The following is a 14391-nucleotide window of genomic DNA, read 5'->3' on the forward strand; positions in this document are numbered from 1 at the left end:
GCATGACAGCAACTTGCAAGAAAACAGTAACTTCTTTTCTATTGTAAACAACACTTACAGAAAAAAACAAATATTTTTCTTCCACCCCACTTTTAATTATGGTGAAGAGTGCATGCAGAGATTCCCATGTTTCTGATATGTTTCAGCCTTTCTTCTGGCACTTAGCTTCACAAAATAGGTTTTTAAAACATAAAACTTTAAAATCATTAAAAAGGATATTCAGGACTGTAAAAAATAAGTTTTCTTTCATTAAAAAAAAAGTTAGGGTTGTCCAGAAGTGACAGCTGTCTAGCTTGTCACTTCTACTTTAAATCTGCACACAGAATTTATATCTGTCAACATATGGCCCAGTAACTAAATCTTGTAAGGTCCTTCTGCCGTTCTCCAGTCTCTTCAGTAACATGAAGAATCTAGTGCTACTAGTGAACTTTGTCATCTTGGGCACTTTCTTACTACAGGCTTCGGATAACTGTGATTTCTAGATCTTCTTTGAAAGCTTAATAAATAAATATTTAAAAATAATCATCTGCTCCTCTAGTGATGAAGTATAAACCAAGCATTAATATAGTGAAATTATTAGTGCAACTAAAGTCCTTGAGCTTCTTTAGGACTCTTGGCTGAATGTCAATCTGTTCTTGGTGGTTTGCTAATTTTTGAATTGTCCATTTGCTCCGTACTCTTCTTCTAGCAGTCCCTCGCCTTGAAACAGATCCTTTAATGCATCTTCCATAATGATGCCTTTCACTGGGAGAATATCTTTAAACTCCTCCATAGGAAACATGAAGATGCAAAAAAATAAATCTGGTGTTTCTGCCATGACCTTAGCTTGTGCAAGCATTTTTTAAGGCATCTGACAGGCTACCTACTCATCCTTGCTCCTCATGTGCCTTGAAAAAGGATTTAGTTGTAGTTTTTGGGTTTTTTCTCTCGCTTCCTTAAATTATTTGTGAGGCTGTCTCATTGTATTTTTTTCTGGTTTTAGCTTGCTATTGTTTGAGCCCTGTTTGGACTACTTCTACAAGATTCTTCTAATGTTTTCTCTAATATGCTATTTAGCCATCTCCTTCCCTTGCCTGTCATGTCATTACTCACTCCCACATAAGTCCTTTTTGTGTTTTTTATGTTTGCTCTAAGCCTCACATACAATGTCTTAAATCTCATTGCCTACAGACACTTAGTTTTTGATGATTCTCTTGAAGTTTCCTCTTATTTGTCTAATTCCTTTCTTTAAATTCCTTGGTGTTTGTTCCTCCTGCAGATATTTAGGCTACTACTAAATTTGGGAGGAGTTTCACTAATATTGTGAACTGCAGTCTGCACAGTGTGTAGGATCAAGAGATGCCTTTTCTTTTGTTAGTAGCATGACAGCTCGTTCCATGAAGCAGTCACTCCTGATGTTCAGTATTTCGTCTTGGCATCCTGTGACATTTAGTGGATAACAGAAACCTCTCACTGTTTTTTGTCTTTGCTTTTGTACCATTTCTGACTGCCTTCAGCTTGGTCACTCAACATCTGCATGTTTAAATGTGACAGCTCGTGCATTTCTTGTTAGCACTGTCCTGAATGTAAAGAAGGTAAATGTACTCTCTCAATGAATAGGACATGTTTTTGGATAAACGTTTCTTTTTTGAATTTTCTAAAAAAAAAAAAAAAATTTTTTTTTGAGCTGCAGATAACAATTTCATTCTAAACTTTCTCACTGGTTTCTTGGTTCTATAATGCATATGCATGCCAATAACTAGCAGACCTCCAGTACTGGAAGATTTCTGTTCTTGGTGAAGAAGACTTTCCTTAATTCAAAAGACCTTTTCTTTTTTCCACTTCTTGAAAAGTGGCTGAGTAAAAATAGGAAACTTGTTCCAGATCAGCACTTTTGCTACCATTATTTTAGATCTGAGATTCTTGACCTGTGTGTGAGGGGTTTTCCTCAAATACCTGTTCTTGAAAGTTAGCACAAAGTATGTGAGGGAAGTTGTGTGGTAGATTATTCGTATCTTTACTAGCAATGATTTGAAGACTGTGTTTTATCCTCTACTTTGCCTTTGAAAAATCCAGCTGAAGACAATGGCTTTGCAATAATCTCACTGGTTCTGTAAACTGAGCAGTTGGTAATCCTGTGGGTGTGTAAAACTGAAAGACGCTCCATTGTACAGGAGGAGTCTGCAGTTTGAGTTTCTGGTTTGGTAGCAGGGTAAAAATATTTTTCTGAACTCTGGAAATCCAACACACAAGATTAGGGGTTTCCTATGTTAAACAGGATGGTTTTTATTGCGGACTTAAGAAAACTGGAGAGCAAAAAAGAGTTTAGCAACAACATGTAAAAGGTGGAACAGAGGCACGAGGTAAATTAGATCTGAAATTCAAGAGATAAATCAGTGCTCAAGACGAGGGAAAATAACGAATAAAATAGACTGAAAATTGAATGAATTTATTTCCCTTCTCCCCCCCCTTTTTTTTTCTAAATCGAATGCCTTTTCACTTAAGTGTGATCTAGGACTCTTCATTGTCACTGGCTTGAATTTGTACGCTGTTCTAACTTTTACTCTTGTTTTATTGTCCTCAAATAATGCTGTACGAAAACACTTGGGGGTTGTGAAAGGCACTTCATTGATATCTGGTGTAGTCCCTGTAACACTTGTGGAGGAAACGAGGTAGAGAAAAGGGGTCTGAGAAGTTTCTTTATGAGTTATAACCTGGGGCAGGAGGAAGGCTGCTGCAGCAGAAAAGCTGAATGCCATTTGGAGGCTTGCTGTGGAAGAGTTTTCCTGGTTAACGCTGCATATTTTTCTAAGCAGTATTGTATTCAAGTTTCAAAAGGCCAGCATCTTTGGTAATTGTCTCAATTCACAATAGAAGTTTAAAAGCTAAATGCAAACAATCAAAATACAGAAGGAAAAATGTAGTTTTATTTATGACTCTTCTCTTTTCCTGTATCAATTCTTTCATCTCAGAGCTGCATTGCTAATAAAACAGCTATAGTGCAGAAATTCAAAATACATAAATTGTTAACTTTTGCATTGGTAGAACTTTTATTACAAAAGAAAAGGGGCTTACTGTCTCTGCAGTCAGTCATTCAGGTTTCAAAAGCTATTTTATCAACCCTTAGATGCAGGGGAAGGTTTTGTCATTTAATATTTTTAATCCTCTTTTAACTTTAAACTTAAATATTGTAACCAATGTACTATTATTTTTTCCAGGTTTCGCTAAATGGTACACAGTTTGCAGACAGTTCTGTTGGATCAGAGTTCACAGGTGTTTCTCAGGTACGTGCAGCCAAACTTTGTGGGTGTATTATGATAGCAGCATTACTTATTAAACAGTATTAAACACACTAGAGAAAACTCTTCAAAAAGGTCTACGTCTCTGTTTGAGGTTGGGACTTGGGTAACTGAAGTCAGTTTCTGATGACTTCACTATTCAATCTTTAAAAAATGGTGAAAGCTACTATTTCTCAAGTCAAATTTTATTGTTATAATAAGCTTGAAATTGGACATAGATGTCAAAAAAAGCTATGCAGTTTTATGGTAATAAAGTTATTCTTGGAAATAAATCTAAATACATAGCAGAGATGCAGTTATTTCTGTTCTGGCTTGTCCTACTTCCAGCTTTCATTTATGAATGTTATATCTGAACATGTTTCAGAGAGAAAGGGAGGCTGGGGTGTTTTCTTGCAGAGATGCATCACACATTTTTTTGAAGCTTGACTAGTGGAAAAATATCTTGCTTTTCTCAAAATGTACACTTTGCTCTGATTACACTGAAGACACATAAATGTATTGTGTGACCTAATTCCAAGCTCATCTAATTCATGAAAAGTTTACTGCTGCTGTTGAAATGGTCGCATGAACAGTCACTTCATTCATCATCTTTTAAATAAATAAGAAACTGCAATTCATAGCTTCGTTTTAGTATGACAAAACCGTAATGGGAATCTGAGATGCTTATGGTCTAGATTTTGTCAAGGTTGGAACTACCATTTTTGTTAGAAATAAACTGCTTAGAAATTTTCATTCTTAGTAGTTGATTTGCATTGTGCTCTAGGAACCAAGAGTTTTCATTTGAACTTCAAATCTGTCATAAATACGGGCCCAGTTGAGAGATTTTTTTGGGGTTTTACTGGGTCTGTGAGTTGGCCAGAATTAGGATTGTTGTTTCTGCTGTATTTGCCATGGCTTTTTTAATGATCGTGGTGCAGCTTCAAGCAAATTGTACAGGTAAGTCTTAACTTCAAGAAGTCCTGATAGCATGGCTGGGATGCATTTGCCATGCATGACCCTTACCTTGCAAAAGATTAAGTGCCAAGTTGTCTTAACTTCTGAACTTTTACATTTTTGTCCTCTGCTTTTCCTATTTGTTGAAAGATGTCCTGCAGCTGATGTTCATAAGGATTTGTCTGCACTATCCATAAAGATGTCATCATCATTCCAAAGGGCACTTAATCCGGCTTCAAAAAAATTTACTTTAACAAGGAAACACTCAGGGCTAAGGGGATGAGCAGCTGTGGCCTCCTGCGTGCAGGGTTTTTAGGCATTAATAATATCTGCAGTTGAGCACAGGTCAGCCAAGAGGAATGTCTAACTTGAGAAATATGTTCATGCTTGTAGAGCCAGTAAGGGGATGGTTGGTCCCAGCCTTTCAGGAGGCAGGCAAGTCTTCCCTCATAAGAATGTTTTCTGAAAACCTGCAGCAGACACCTGGAGAAACTGTTCTTTTTCTTGCCTTAGTGCTTAGGTGTGAATTCTTGAAGTGGCATCAATGAGTAAAGAGATTAGCTGTTCTTACTAAATCTCTTAACTTATATTTCTCATGAACTTCTGAAAGATAAAATGATACTTGTGGAGATGAATTCAATGTGTCCTTTTTTTTATGCCTAGAGTTCTTAGTTTTTTTTTTTTTCCATATTGCTGAGTCAGTCAGCTTTATAAATGCGAAGAATACAGAAATTGGAGTTTTTAATGCTGTACTGTTTTTCCTTAGATGTCAGCAATAGGGAATTGATTTGTTCTTGCTGTGAACACAAGATGAGAGTTAGTGAATTGTGTTATACTTGAACTAGTCCTTTGCCCGAAAGAACTTTTTACCTGTGCTTGTGCAGTTCAGCCCTACAAGTCCTTTAAAGCAGTATTTTTGTTAGTATTGAGGTTGGACCAGTATCTAGAGGGATGCTTGAATGAATGACTTATTTTGCCTTCCCTTTGAGAAAGAATTTAACTATTTTGAGGCTTACATAGAAGACGTTGCTAATTAAGGCAGAGCTAGTAGCTGTAACACAATTGGGCAAATCTGTGATTCTGCCATTACAAGATGTTTTGTTCCATTCATTATAACTTTACTTGTGCCTTGTGAAGTTGGGTTCTGTTTGGCTTGTACTGCTTGACCTGTGTGTGAGTATCAGTCTTGGTGAATAATCAGCATTTCGCGACTGAAACATGATTTCATGCACAGTAGCGTCTTGGAAGAGAAATTAGGTTTGGAACTGCCTCTGTCCTCATAAGTTACAGAGTCTACTTTATTCAATAGCTAATAGTGGATTTTTAAGACCCTACTGATTGGTTTTGTTAAAACTGAGTTAAGCTTTTATTTTGTAACAAGCTTAGCTGAAAGTGTCTTTGTTTCAGTTGGTATTAAAAAAGAAGGTGACATAGAACTTCAAAGAGCAGTTATTTTCCTTTTTATCTGTAAGAAGGACAGCAGTAAAAGGAATTGTACTATTGCTTTTTTGTTTTACTTACTAGATTATTGCATCCAGGCTGAATTATTTTAGAGTAGAAAGCTGTAGTCCATGCTCCCTGAAAACATTACTTTTTAAATGGGTGTATATTCATAACCAGAATTTTTTGCCATATGGATATTAAGACAGCCGGGTTTAATCTTGAGACACTCCAGATATTCACCAGTTAATAGTGACTGCTAAAATATGTGTGTTTGTTTTTTTTAAAATCTCAGAATGAGTTTTTCTAGTGTGTATTCTGTGAATAACCAGTTATGTATTGAAACATTTGTTTGTAGACACCGTTTACCTTTGGCTTGGGCCAAAGGGCACCATATACAACTGGCGAGCATTGTCTTCTTTGTAGAAGTGAACGAAAAGATACTTCGCTTTCAGAGAGCGGAATAAAAAATTCTAGCAAAACAGCACTTTCCACATCTCCAAAAGCAAACAATATGCTGCATCTTCCACTGTGGGTGTGTCCAGACTGTCGAAGAACAGTCGAAAAAGAGGAGAGGCATGCTACAATAGAGCAATCTCTTGTGGTAAGTTGAAGTACTCCAATTCAGTAGACTAAGAAGATACGTTGTTATGGGCTGAATGCTACTTACAGACTTAAGCTGTAAATGCTTAGAAAGTCTCTCAGGAGATTTTGAGTTGGTTTTTCTGTGAGCTAAACTGAACAAGCAAGTTGTTCCAAAACTAAGGAGTTCCGATTCCGAGTTTTGGATTTTTGGTAAAGCGAGGCTTGGATTTGTCTCTTTATGTTTTTTTTTGCCGTTTAATTTATTTGATCTCATACTTTGTCCTTTCCCCCTTTACTTAAATTCTGTTTCTTCTACTCTTACCAGCGCAACTTTAATCATTACACTTTTTCTGTTCTCTGTCAGCTTATGTGTATTTTTCCCCCTTCATGAGGTAAACTATTTGAATATTCCTTGTTCTTTCAGTAGTGTTCTTGAGTCACTGCACTTGCACTGCCACCCTCCTGCATGTGCCTCAGTTTTGTCATCTTTCCTGTGTTTTTTTAATAAAGAAGCACAACTTTGCATAGTATGCATATAAGAATTTCTTATTCTTTGTTGTAGCACAGGAAACACTGATTTAATACATGGTGGTAATATTTCAAGTTGTGATTATTTTCTAAATTAAGTGTTAAAATATATTTTCAAATGAGAATTCAACCTCATGTAAGAGCTGTGCTCAGTGTGGCAGAATGATAACAAAAAGTTTGTTGACAGCTTCCGCAAAACCCTGTTAGAAGTAAACTATGCTGTACTGCAGAACCAAATCTTCACAACTGATTGGGGAAGCTACAAATTTCCAATAATTGGAAGCATTATAGATTCAAGCTGACAGCTTCTTCTAGAGAGCTAACAGACTGTGCACATGCCCATAGGCATATACAGATTTTTATTTCAGTAAACAAATCAGTGCACGGAAGGATTGTCTTTGTATAGCATATGCTGTTAAACTCATGTTAAAAGCACAGTTAACATAGTTTCTTGTAAGGAAAATTTAATAGTGTGTCACTGTCCTGGTTGCGGCAGGGATGGGGTTAATTTCCCCCCAGCCGGCAGGGGGCGGGTATCCACCCCACGTGCCCCACGCCCGGGCTATAAGAGGCGCTGCCGGGGCGAGGGGAGCAGTCGCCACTCGGGGGTGGGCTGCGGCGGGGCGGGTCCGGTCGGTGCGCTGCGCGGTGGTACTGTAATCGCGTCTTCATATCCCTTTATCGGTGTTATTGTTTTGTTTTCATCTTCCCTTTTGCTGCTCTGTTAAATTGCACTATTTGAACCCACGAGTTTTGCCCTGTCGAGTTTGTTTCCCACGGCTGTGGGAGTGGAGCGAGCGGCTGCGTGGGTCTTTGTAGCTGGCTGAGGCCAAACCATGACAATCACTTGTATACAACTAGTGTTTACTGATATTCTTGCTATTAGCAAGGGTTAGTAAAATTAATCAAAAGAGATTACATCTAAGGGAAATATACTGGTAGTCCAATGGTAAACACATCCTAAAGAATTCAAAGCACAGCAAGACAGGTGCACATTCTTGTTCAGTTGAGGCAAAACTTTTGTCATATTCAATCTCTGTTTAGTGAACTAGTAAAGAAAATAAGTGTCCTACAGGTGTGAGGATTTGCTTCCTAAATGTGCCATTAAGTTTTGCATAGTCCTGGTAAAATAAAAACTTATAGTCATTTTTTAATTTGGCAACTGTTTTCTTATTTTAAGAGGATTTTTAAAAGCAAACGGCAAAAGGATTTTCCAAGTTGGGAAGCTTGACGTGCAAAAGTAACTAAATGGATTAGGTGGCTAGTCAAATTAAAGAAACAGCTGGAGGAAAAAAACCCAAAGTGAGCTAAAAAAAAAAATCTGTCATCGGTCACTGCAAGACAGAGTCTAAGTGGCTTGCTATCGATGGTCCTGTGTTCAGGTTGCTGTTGCTCTCATTATCTAGCTTGGTTGGCCTCAGCGCCATCCCCAGTAGCTGATCTTGCTGTTGGCAGCAAATGCATGCAGGTTTGTTTTGACCTGTCCCTGCATCCTGCTCCAGGATCTGGGGTGAAGCGTAAAAAAAACACCCTTCAGTCATGCTCCTAATGTGGGAGATGTCTCTGCCTGGTGCCAGAGAACGCCGGTGGCAACCTAGGGAGGGTGCAGGAGGGAAGCATGGTGTGTACTGGGGCTGGAGCACAGAGAAGGGAGAGAAATTGGAGACCAAAATACCAGCAGCCTTGGGAGAGAAGTTTGTGTCGTCTGCTAGCGCTGAGCAGCACTGTACACAGGAGATAGAAAGCTGCTGTCGTCAGGAACGGATGCTAACATCCATTACTATGAAGTAGTATGCCTGGCTGTTATAACCAAGGAGATTTTATTGTTTTTGCTAGAAGGGATTGTTAAACTATGGAAGTCAAACATACTGTCAAATAGAGTCTGAAGAGATATTACTAGTTTATGATTAATCATGGATGATGCAAGCCTTCCTTTAGCTTAGTTCATTGTTTATGCTGGAGTACATAAAGGCGATAATTATAACCAACATGCTTTGGTTATTAGAATTGAAACTGTATTTGTATTATTGTTTTCTCAGTCCATCTCTTGCATTTATTAGTCTTTTTGAAAATAAACCGTTTGTGCCTGGTTGAGCGTCCTCTCAAAATATAGTCGGCACTAAGAATTGCCACATTAATATTTGCATAGCTGTTAACATTTCAGACTTCTACCTTACAAACTGAAGGCTATCTGTTTGTTGTTGGTTTTTTTTTTTTTTCCCCCCCCTCTAAGAGCCAAGATTTCCTTTTGCACATGCCTCTTGGAAACAGTGGATCACGGCAGGATTCTGTAGGAGGAGGAAGAATAACTGTTGGTGCACAGACTGTGCCTGCTGCAGATCTTAGCAATTCCTCTCCTTCAGACATAGCGTGCAACTGTGAGGCCTGTAATGAGCGCAGGTAAGAACTGAATTCAAACTCAACAGCATGGTGCCTGTAGTCACATTGTTGGCAGTGTTGTACTTTATTTGTTGGTGCATGCTTAAACTCTTTAAATGGGCTATCTGACAGTAACTTATGGATGGCAGCTTTTATCAAATTCCATGCTTTATTTTAGGCATTTTCAGATGTATGTTGTTTTACCTGAAGAGCTTCTTCAGGACAGTAGGAGTCAATATACCTATGTGATGTGTACAGAGTAATTATTTTTGTCATTATTTGCAGAGAAAATTCAGCAGAGCCTGAACGTGAACCTCAGCAGCTTCAAAATTACTGGTCAGAAGTAAGATACATGGTTCGGTGTATATATCGCCAAGCTGGGACCCCTTTGGCAGATGACCAAGACCAATCTTTGGTACCAGATAAAGAAGGAATGAAAGAGCTGGTGGATAGGTATAGCACTCTGAAAAATATCTATTAATTGCCAAGAGGATTTTTAAAATTGATTTTTTAAATAGTTTGGAATATTGCTTTTTAATAGAATGTTATTTACTAGCTATAAGTCTGGTTGCTGGGAATGATTGCCTCTCCACTAGAATGAAAATTCAGAACAGTTAATCCATGCGGGATTTTTAAGTACTAGATAAAATGCATGAGAATCTATTAAATTCTTATGCTGTCTGCAATAAGAATATTAATGTATAATTATGGAAGGGTACTAAAATCTTATTCTTCAAAAGACCTTGAGATGATTATTGTTAATAAGGCACTGTTTAGTTTGAATAGTCCCACATGAAAATCTCACCTTGTCAAACTAATCTGAGTTAAAATAGTGCTTGCATCTTACTGTAGATATAACAGCTAGAAGAGAATTTTTTTTTAAAAAAAAAAGTAGCAATATGAGCCATTGATCACTAGATGAGACGGGTTCCAAGAACTTCTTCTTACTTCAGAAGTTCAAATTGTAGTTTTTCTAGGTGTGAAGTTGAAGCTGTGCTTAATGAGATCCTCTGTTGTGGGTTATTTCCTTTTGAGAACAGTGTGGCTGTCCTTAAAAGTGCTCCAGGAGGTCCATCTCAGTTTCTGTCTTAACTGAATGTGTGGTCAAGAAATCGGTTTTCTCCTTGGTTCTGTATGTACTTAATATAGTCAGGTCTGACTAGTCTGACAAACTGTAGTTCTTATGTGGAGTTTCTAGTTGAAGTGAAATCTTTGAAAGATTATAGTCATCTAGCATTGCTTTTTATATGACTGTGCTCCTGAATCAGACTTAACAGATAATTAAATAAGCTTATTGCACTTCTGTTATATAAAAATTAAGTGTTTGGTTTTGAACATGAGTTGTGTAAAAGTAAAGTAATGTAGTATGCCTCCCTATTAGTCACACTTTGTTTATTTAAGTGATCAAAACATACAACATAGGTTTTGAAATCAAAGGTGCTTAAATTTTGCATAGTGTGTGGGTAATTAAAACAATCACAGCTAAAATGGTTGTTGATTTTTATGCAGTTTCTCTTTAATGGAAATATTTTGGAAACTGGAACACATACTGGGTACCTTTCTTGTGTACTTAGAAGCTTTGATTTCTCTAGAACTGTGTTTTACTTTTGAGAGAGATTATTATAATACAAAGGCAGAAACAGGATCTCAAAGAAGGAAACCTTAAATGTCAATATGATTATTTTTCACTTGAGGTCTTTATGGTGTCCAAAGTATGAAATAAAATTAGGATACTGTGTTTGAGCAGACACCAGTATGTCCAGTCTGTGGTGCTAGTGTCATGCAATAGTTTTTAACAAAGCTAGTCAGTGTGGCTATTGAAAATGTAAAAACAAACAAACAAAAAAAACCCCAAACAACCCTTGTCGATAGCATGCCAAAGATAGTGCTGCTGCCAAGTAAATCTATGTTTAAAAGGCAGAAGTTCGTAATTCCGTGTTCAGCTCTATTAGACACAGCTGGCAAGAAACAGACTGTCTGGTCTTCTTAGTTGAAAATAAGCAGTAGTGCCAAGTAGTGTCCCTATTGTATGTTGGAGCACTTTATGGCAAAATGATAGCACTCTGTTTTGTGAGTGGTGAGGGAAGAGCAGGGACTAGATAGCAGCAGACTTTTATTTGTCTAACTCTTAAGTACTTATCTAATCCCTTTCTTCTTCCCCACCTCCCGGCGCTGTAAAAATACTGAGGCAAGTGCTTAAACTCCATGCACAGGACTTTAGAATGAAATCGTACTATTTAAAGGGCTTCAGAGCAGCCATCGTGTTCAGTTTTCTTCTGTGTGAGGTGGTTCAAACCCACGTCTCACTTCCAAGAGAGTATGAGATCCAGCCAGCTGTATGCTGGCCTTGGCAAGGAAGCTCTGACCCTCTTTGAAACTGTGTCTTACAGTGACAAGCCTTGCAGGTATCGAGTGGCTGAATAGACTGCATGGAGGGCAATATGGTTCTGGAGCTTCAGTGTTAGTGTGCTTCCCTGAGACAAACTTATCCTGAATTCTGATATCTATTCTAGATTTTAAAGGAACAATAAAATAATGCACTAGTCATTTGTAATTATTGCAGTTAGGTGCTGCCGCAGTAGAGTGCCCTAAGTCATGTTCCTTGAAGGGCATTCTTTTTGGCCCTGTGAATCCCACACCTCTGCTATGCAGTGGCACAGCTTTAATAAAAGGTGCAAAAAATGTCCTTGTACACAAGATCTGCAACTTGGGGTAAGGAACTCACAATGAAGGTGAGAAGGAGTTTTGTGAACGACTGTATTAAAAGCTTGGTAATTGTATGAAATATGGTCTTTCAGTTCAGCTCAACAACCGAAGGGTCCTCCAAAGCAGTCACGAAGTCCAGCCTGGTTAGTATGTATTTAGGCATGTTCTGGCTGCCTAACATGTCAAGCTCCTTCAATGACGTGAAGTAAATGCCTGTCCTTCTACAGGATATTTATTTGGCCTAGGCCTGGCTGTTCCAACTGGGACTTTTGTTAGGACTGTGTGTAAGAACATGGAGAAATTGTAAAGAAGCTTGTCTGAAGAGTCTAGGTTGTCTTGTAGGGTTGCAGGCAAATTGAGTAACGGTGTTTTATCTCGCAAGTTGAAGTGAAATACTGAGGTCCTAAATTAATTTGTTCCTCAAGTGTGCAAGCATCCTAGTCCTAAAGGTGCACAGGAGCTCAGTTCCACAGTGTAAAAGTAGGGAACTGGACTGTGTTCTCCAAGATTTAAGGTAGTTCTGTAAACCTTAGTCATTGGGTTTTTTTGATGATGATGATGGTAAATGGTAAATATTTTTAGGAAAGTGATAATTGTTGATTCCGTGCTGCTTTTTTTTTGTCACGAATATTCTAAAAATACAGGCTTTGTGAAAGAGATCCATATCAGCTTTACCAACGGTTGGAACAGCAAGCCAGAGAATACGTGCTTGAAATGAAGGTTCGTCTGCTCAGACACTTGTCACTGGGATCTAAAGTTGCATCAACATTAGCAATACAAGGGCCACCACAGGCACATCAGTTCATCTCACTCCTACTTGAAGAATACAGTGCACTCTGTCAGGCAGCATGTACAATCAGCGCCTTTCTAGTTACTCTGGTAAGACTCAAAAAATAACCTATATGCTTCTACTCACTAGGGGTAATGCTAGCAGAGCTGTTCTGGGCTCTTTCAGGTGTCTTCTGTGGTTTGTAAAACGTAAGGATTTTTGTTTGTGTGTGCTTGGAGACAGGGAGGTTCTGAAAATGCAAATTTAACTCTGCAGAAACGTAGATTAGGCATCTCTTACAGTGAATTGATGAAATTCTTTTGTTTGTAGAGACAAACGTGAGATTCTGTTTGTGGCACTTACTTTGAAACTAATCTTTAAGTAGATCTACAAAATTTTAGACAGTGCCCTTGAAAATGTGGAAAACACTTCTCTGTTAAGCTTTAATGGTCTCTTGACAACCGTGTTTAAAGGACACTAACTTCTGTGTGTGGCACTACCTTAGATTGTTTCAATGTTCAGTTTTTCTTTTCCCTTACAAGCAAGAATGGCTACTTGAAAAGATCATCTCTTGCCTCAGAATTAATCTGTTCTGTTACTTACTAAAGTTCTTGTTCTTTCTTAAATGCTTGTTTTGTCAACTGATTGTGATGTTAGACTTGGGATTATATTGTCAGGTAGAAAATAAGCAATACCCTTAAAAATCTCTTCTTGAGTAACTGCCCATCGTGAGTGTATTACTCAAGAAAGTAAACAAATTCTGTACTTCTATTTGTTTAAGGGATGAGAAGGTTATTAATTCTGTTTTGTTAATAATCTTTTCCTGTACATCCTTTGTTGATGTCCTTATCTTGTATATCCCTTTTCACGTGTAAACTTCATGCAAGCAAAAAAAAAAAAAAAGAAAGAGTGAGTAAACTGGTAAATTTGGGGTTTATTGCCAGTTAGCTGAAAGTGACTGTCTAGGTATGTAAAGAGAGGAAAAGAATAGGCAGTAACAAGACTGTGATGGCCACAGGTGAGAAGGATGTAAAGTGGAGGGGAATCGGAGTGTCATTACGGAGGTAGGACTGTTAATAAAATTGAACTGTCAAAGCAGAAGGGTGTTTCTGTTAAGAAACTCGAGCGTATTTGGTGCTTTTTTTTTTTCCTGTTGTCAGTGTCCTTTATTTGCTGTTTTCTGTATTGTCTTTCCCAGCTTTATGACTTAGATACAGATGTGAGGGTACTGCCATCTCCAGCTTATTGGCTGCTTTTAATAGTCATCGTCTCTAACAAGGTGCTTGAGAGAAGACTGCTCTACAGGTTGATTTGCGTTGCAACCTAAAAATTTGTTCAGCTGAAAAGCGGATGGATTACAGTACAAATGTTAGCCTTCTCAAAGTAGATCCATCAATAATGAATCCATTAGTGCCAGAATTATATAGGTGATCAGAAAATAATATTTTAATATTTTTCCCCTGGTTATTATTGTGAACTAGTAGTAATGAAAACTTAGCAGGTATGAAAGGTTGAGATAATGGCCATGAAGAGACAGAAGATGTTTGAACTCCCTAATCTACCCCTTCTCTGACAAAATTAAAAGTATAATAAAATTTCTATTCTCGTTTAAAAAAACAAAGCACAAGAAAACACAAAATACCCCAGACTTTTCTTGTCCTTTTCCTGCTGCAGTAAGTACTGAAAACTTATTTCTGCTAAGCTGTGACATTCAGAAACTGAAATGTGAGAATGTAGGATACTGTCTCTTGTCATACATTTCTTAGATTTATT

General features: G+C 37.8%; 1 protein-coding gene across 2 annotated transcripts in view; it reads left to right on the forward strand.

Annotated features, from left to right (window-relative positions):
* Positions 1-3203: 3203 nt before the first annotated feature.
* FAM193A (family with sequence similarity 193, member A) overlaps positions 3204-14391 on the forward strand; it is a 50820-nt gene continuing 39632 nt past the window's right edge. The window contains exons 1-5 of one of the 2 annotated variants that reach the window (XM_009890504.1): positions 3204-3263; positions 6010-6255; positions 8998-9164; positions 9429-9596; positions 12494-12728. In XM_009890504.1, the coding sequence (XP_009888806.1) occupies positions 6166-6255; positions 8998-9164; positions 9429-9596; positions 12494-12728 (660 nt within the window). In that variant the 5' untranslated portion in view covers positions 3204-3263; positions 6010-6165. Of the gene's footprint in view, positions 3264-6009; positions 6256-8997; positions 9165-9428; positions 9597-12493; positions 12729-14391 lie in introns of those variants that run through there. The other variant, XM_009890505.1, reaches the window with a different exon arrangement.

This window comes from Charadrius vociferus, unplaced genomic scaffold (assembly GCF_000708025.1).
Source record: "Charadrius vociferus isolate BGI_N301 unplaced genomic scaffold, ASM70802v2 scaffold88, whole genome shotgun sequence".
Taxonomy (NCBI): domain Eukaryota; kingdom Metazoa; phylum Chordata; class Aves; order Charadriiformes; family Charadriidae; genus Charadrius; species Charadrius vociferus.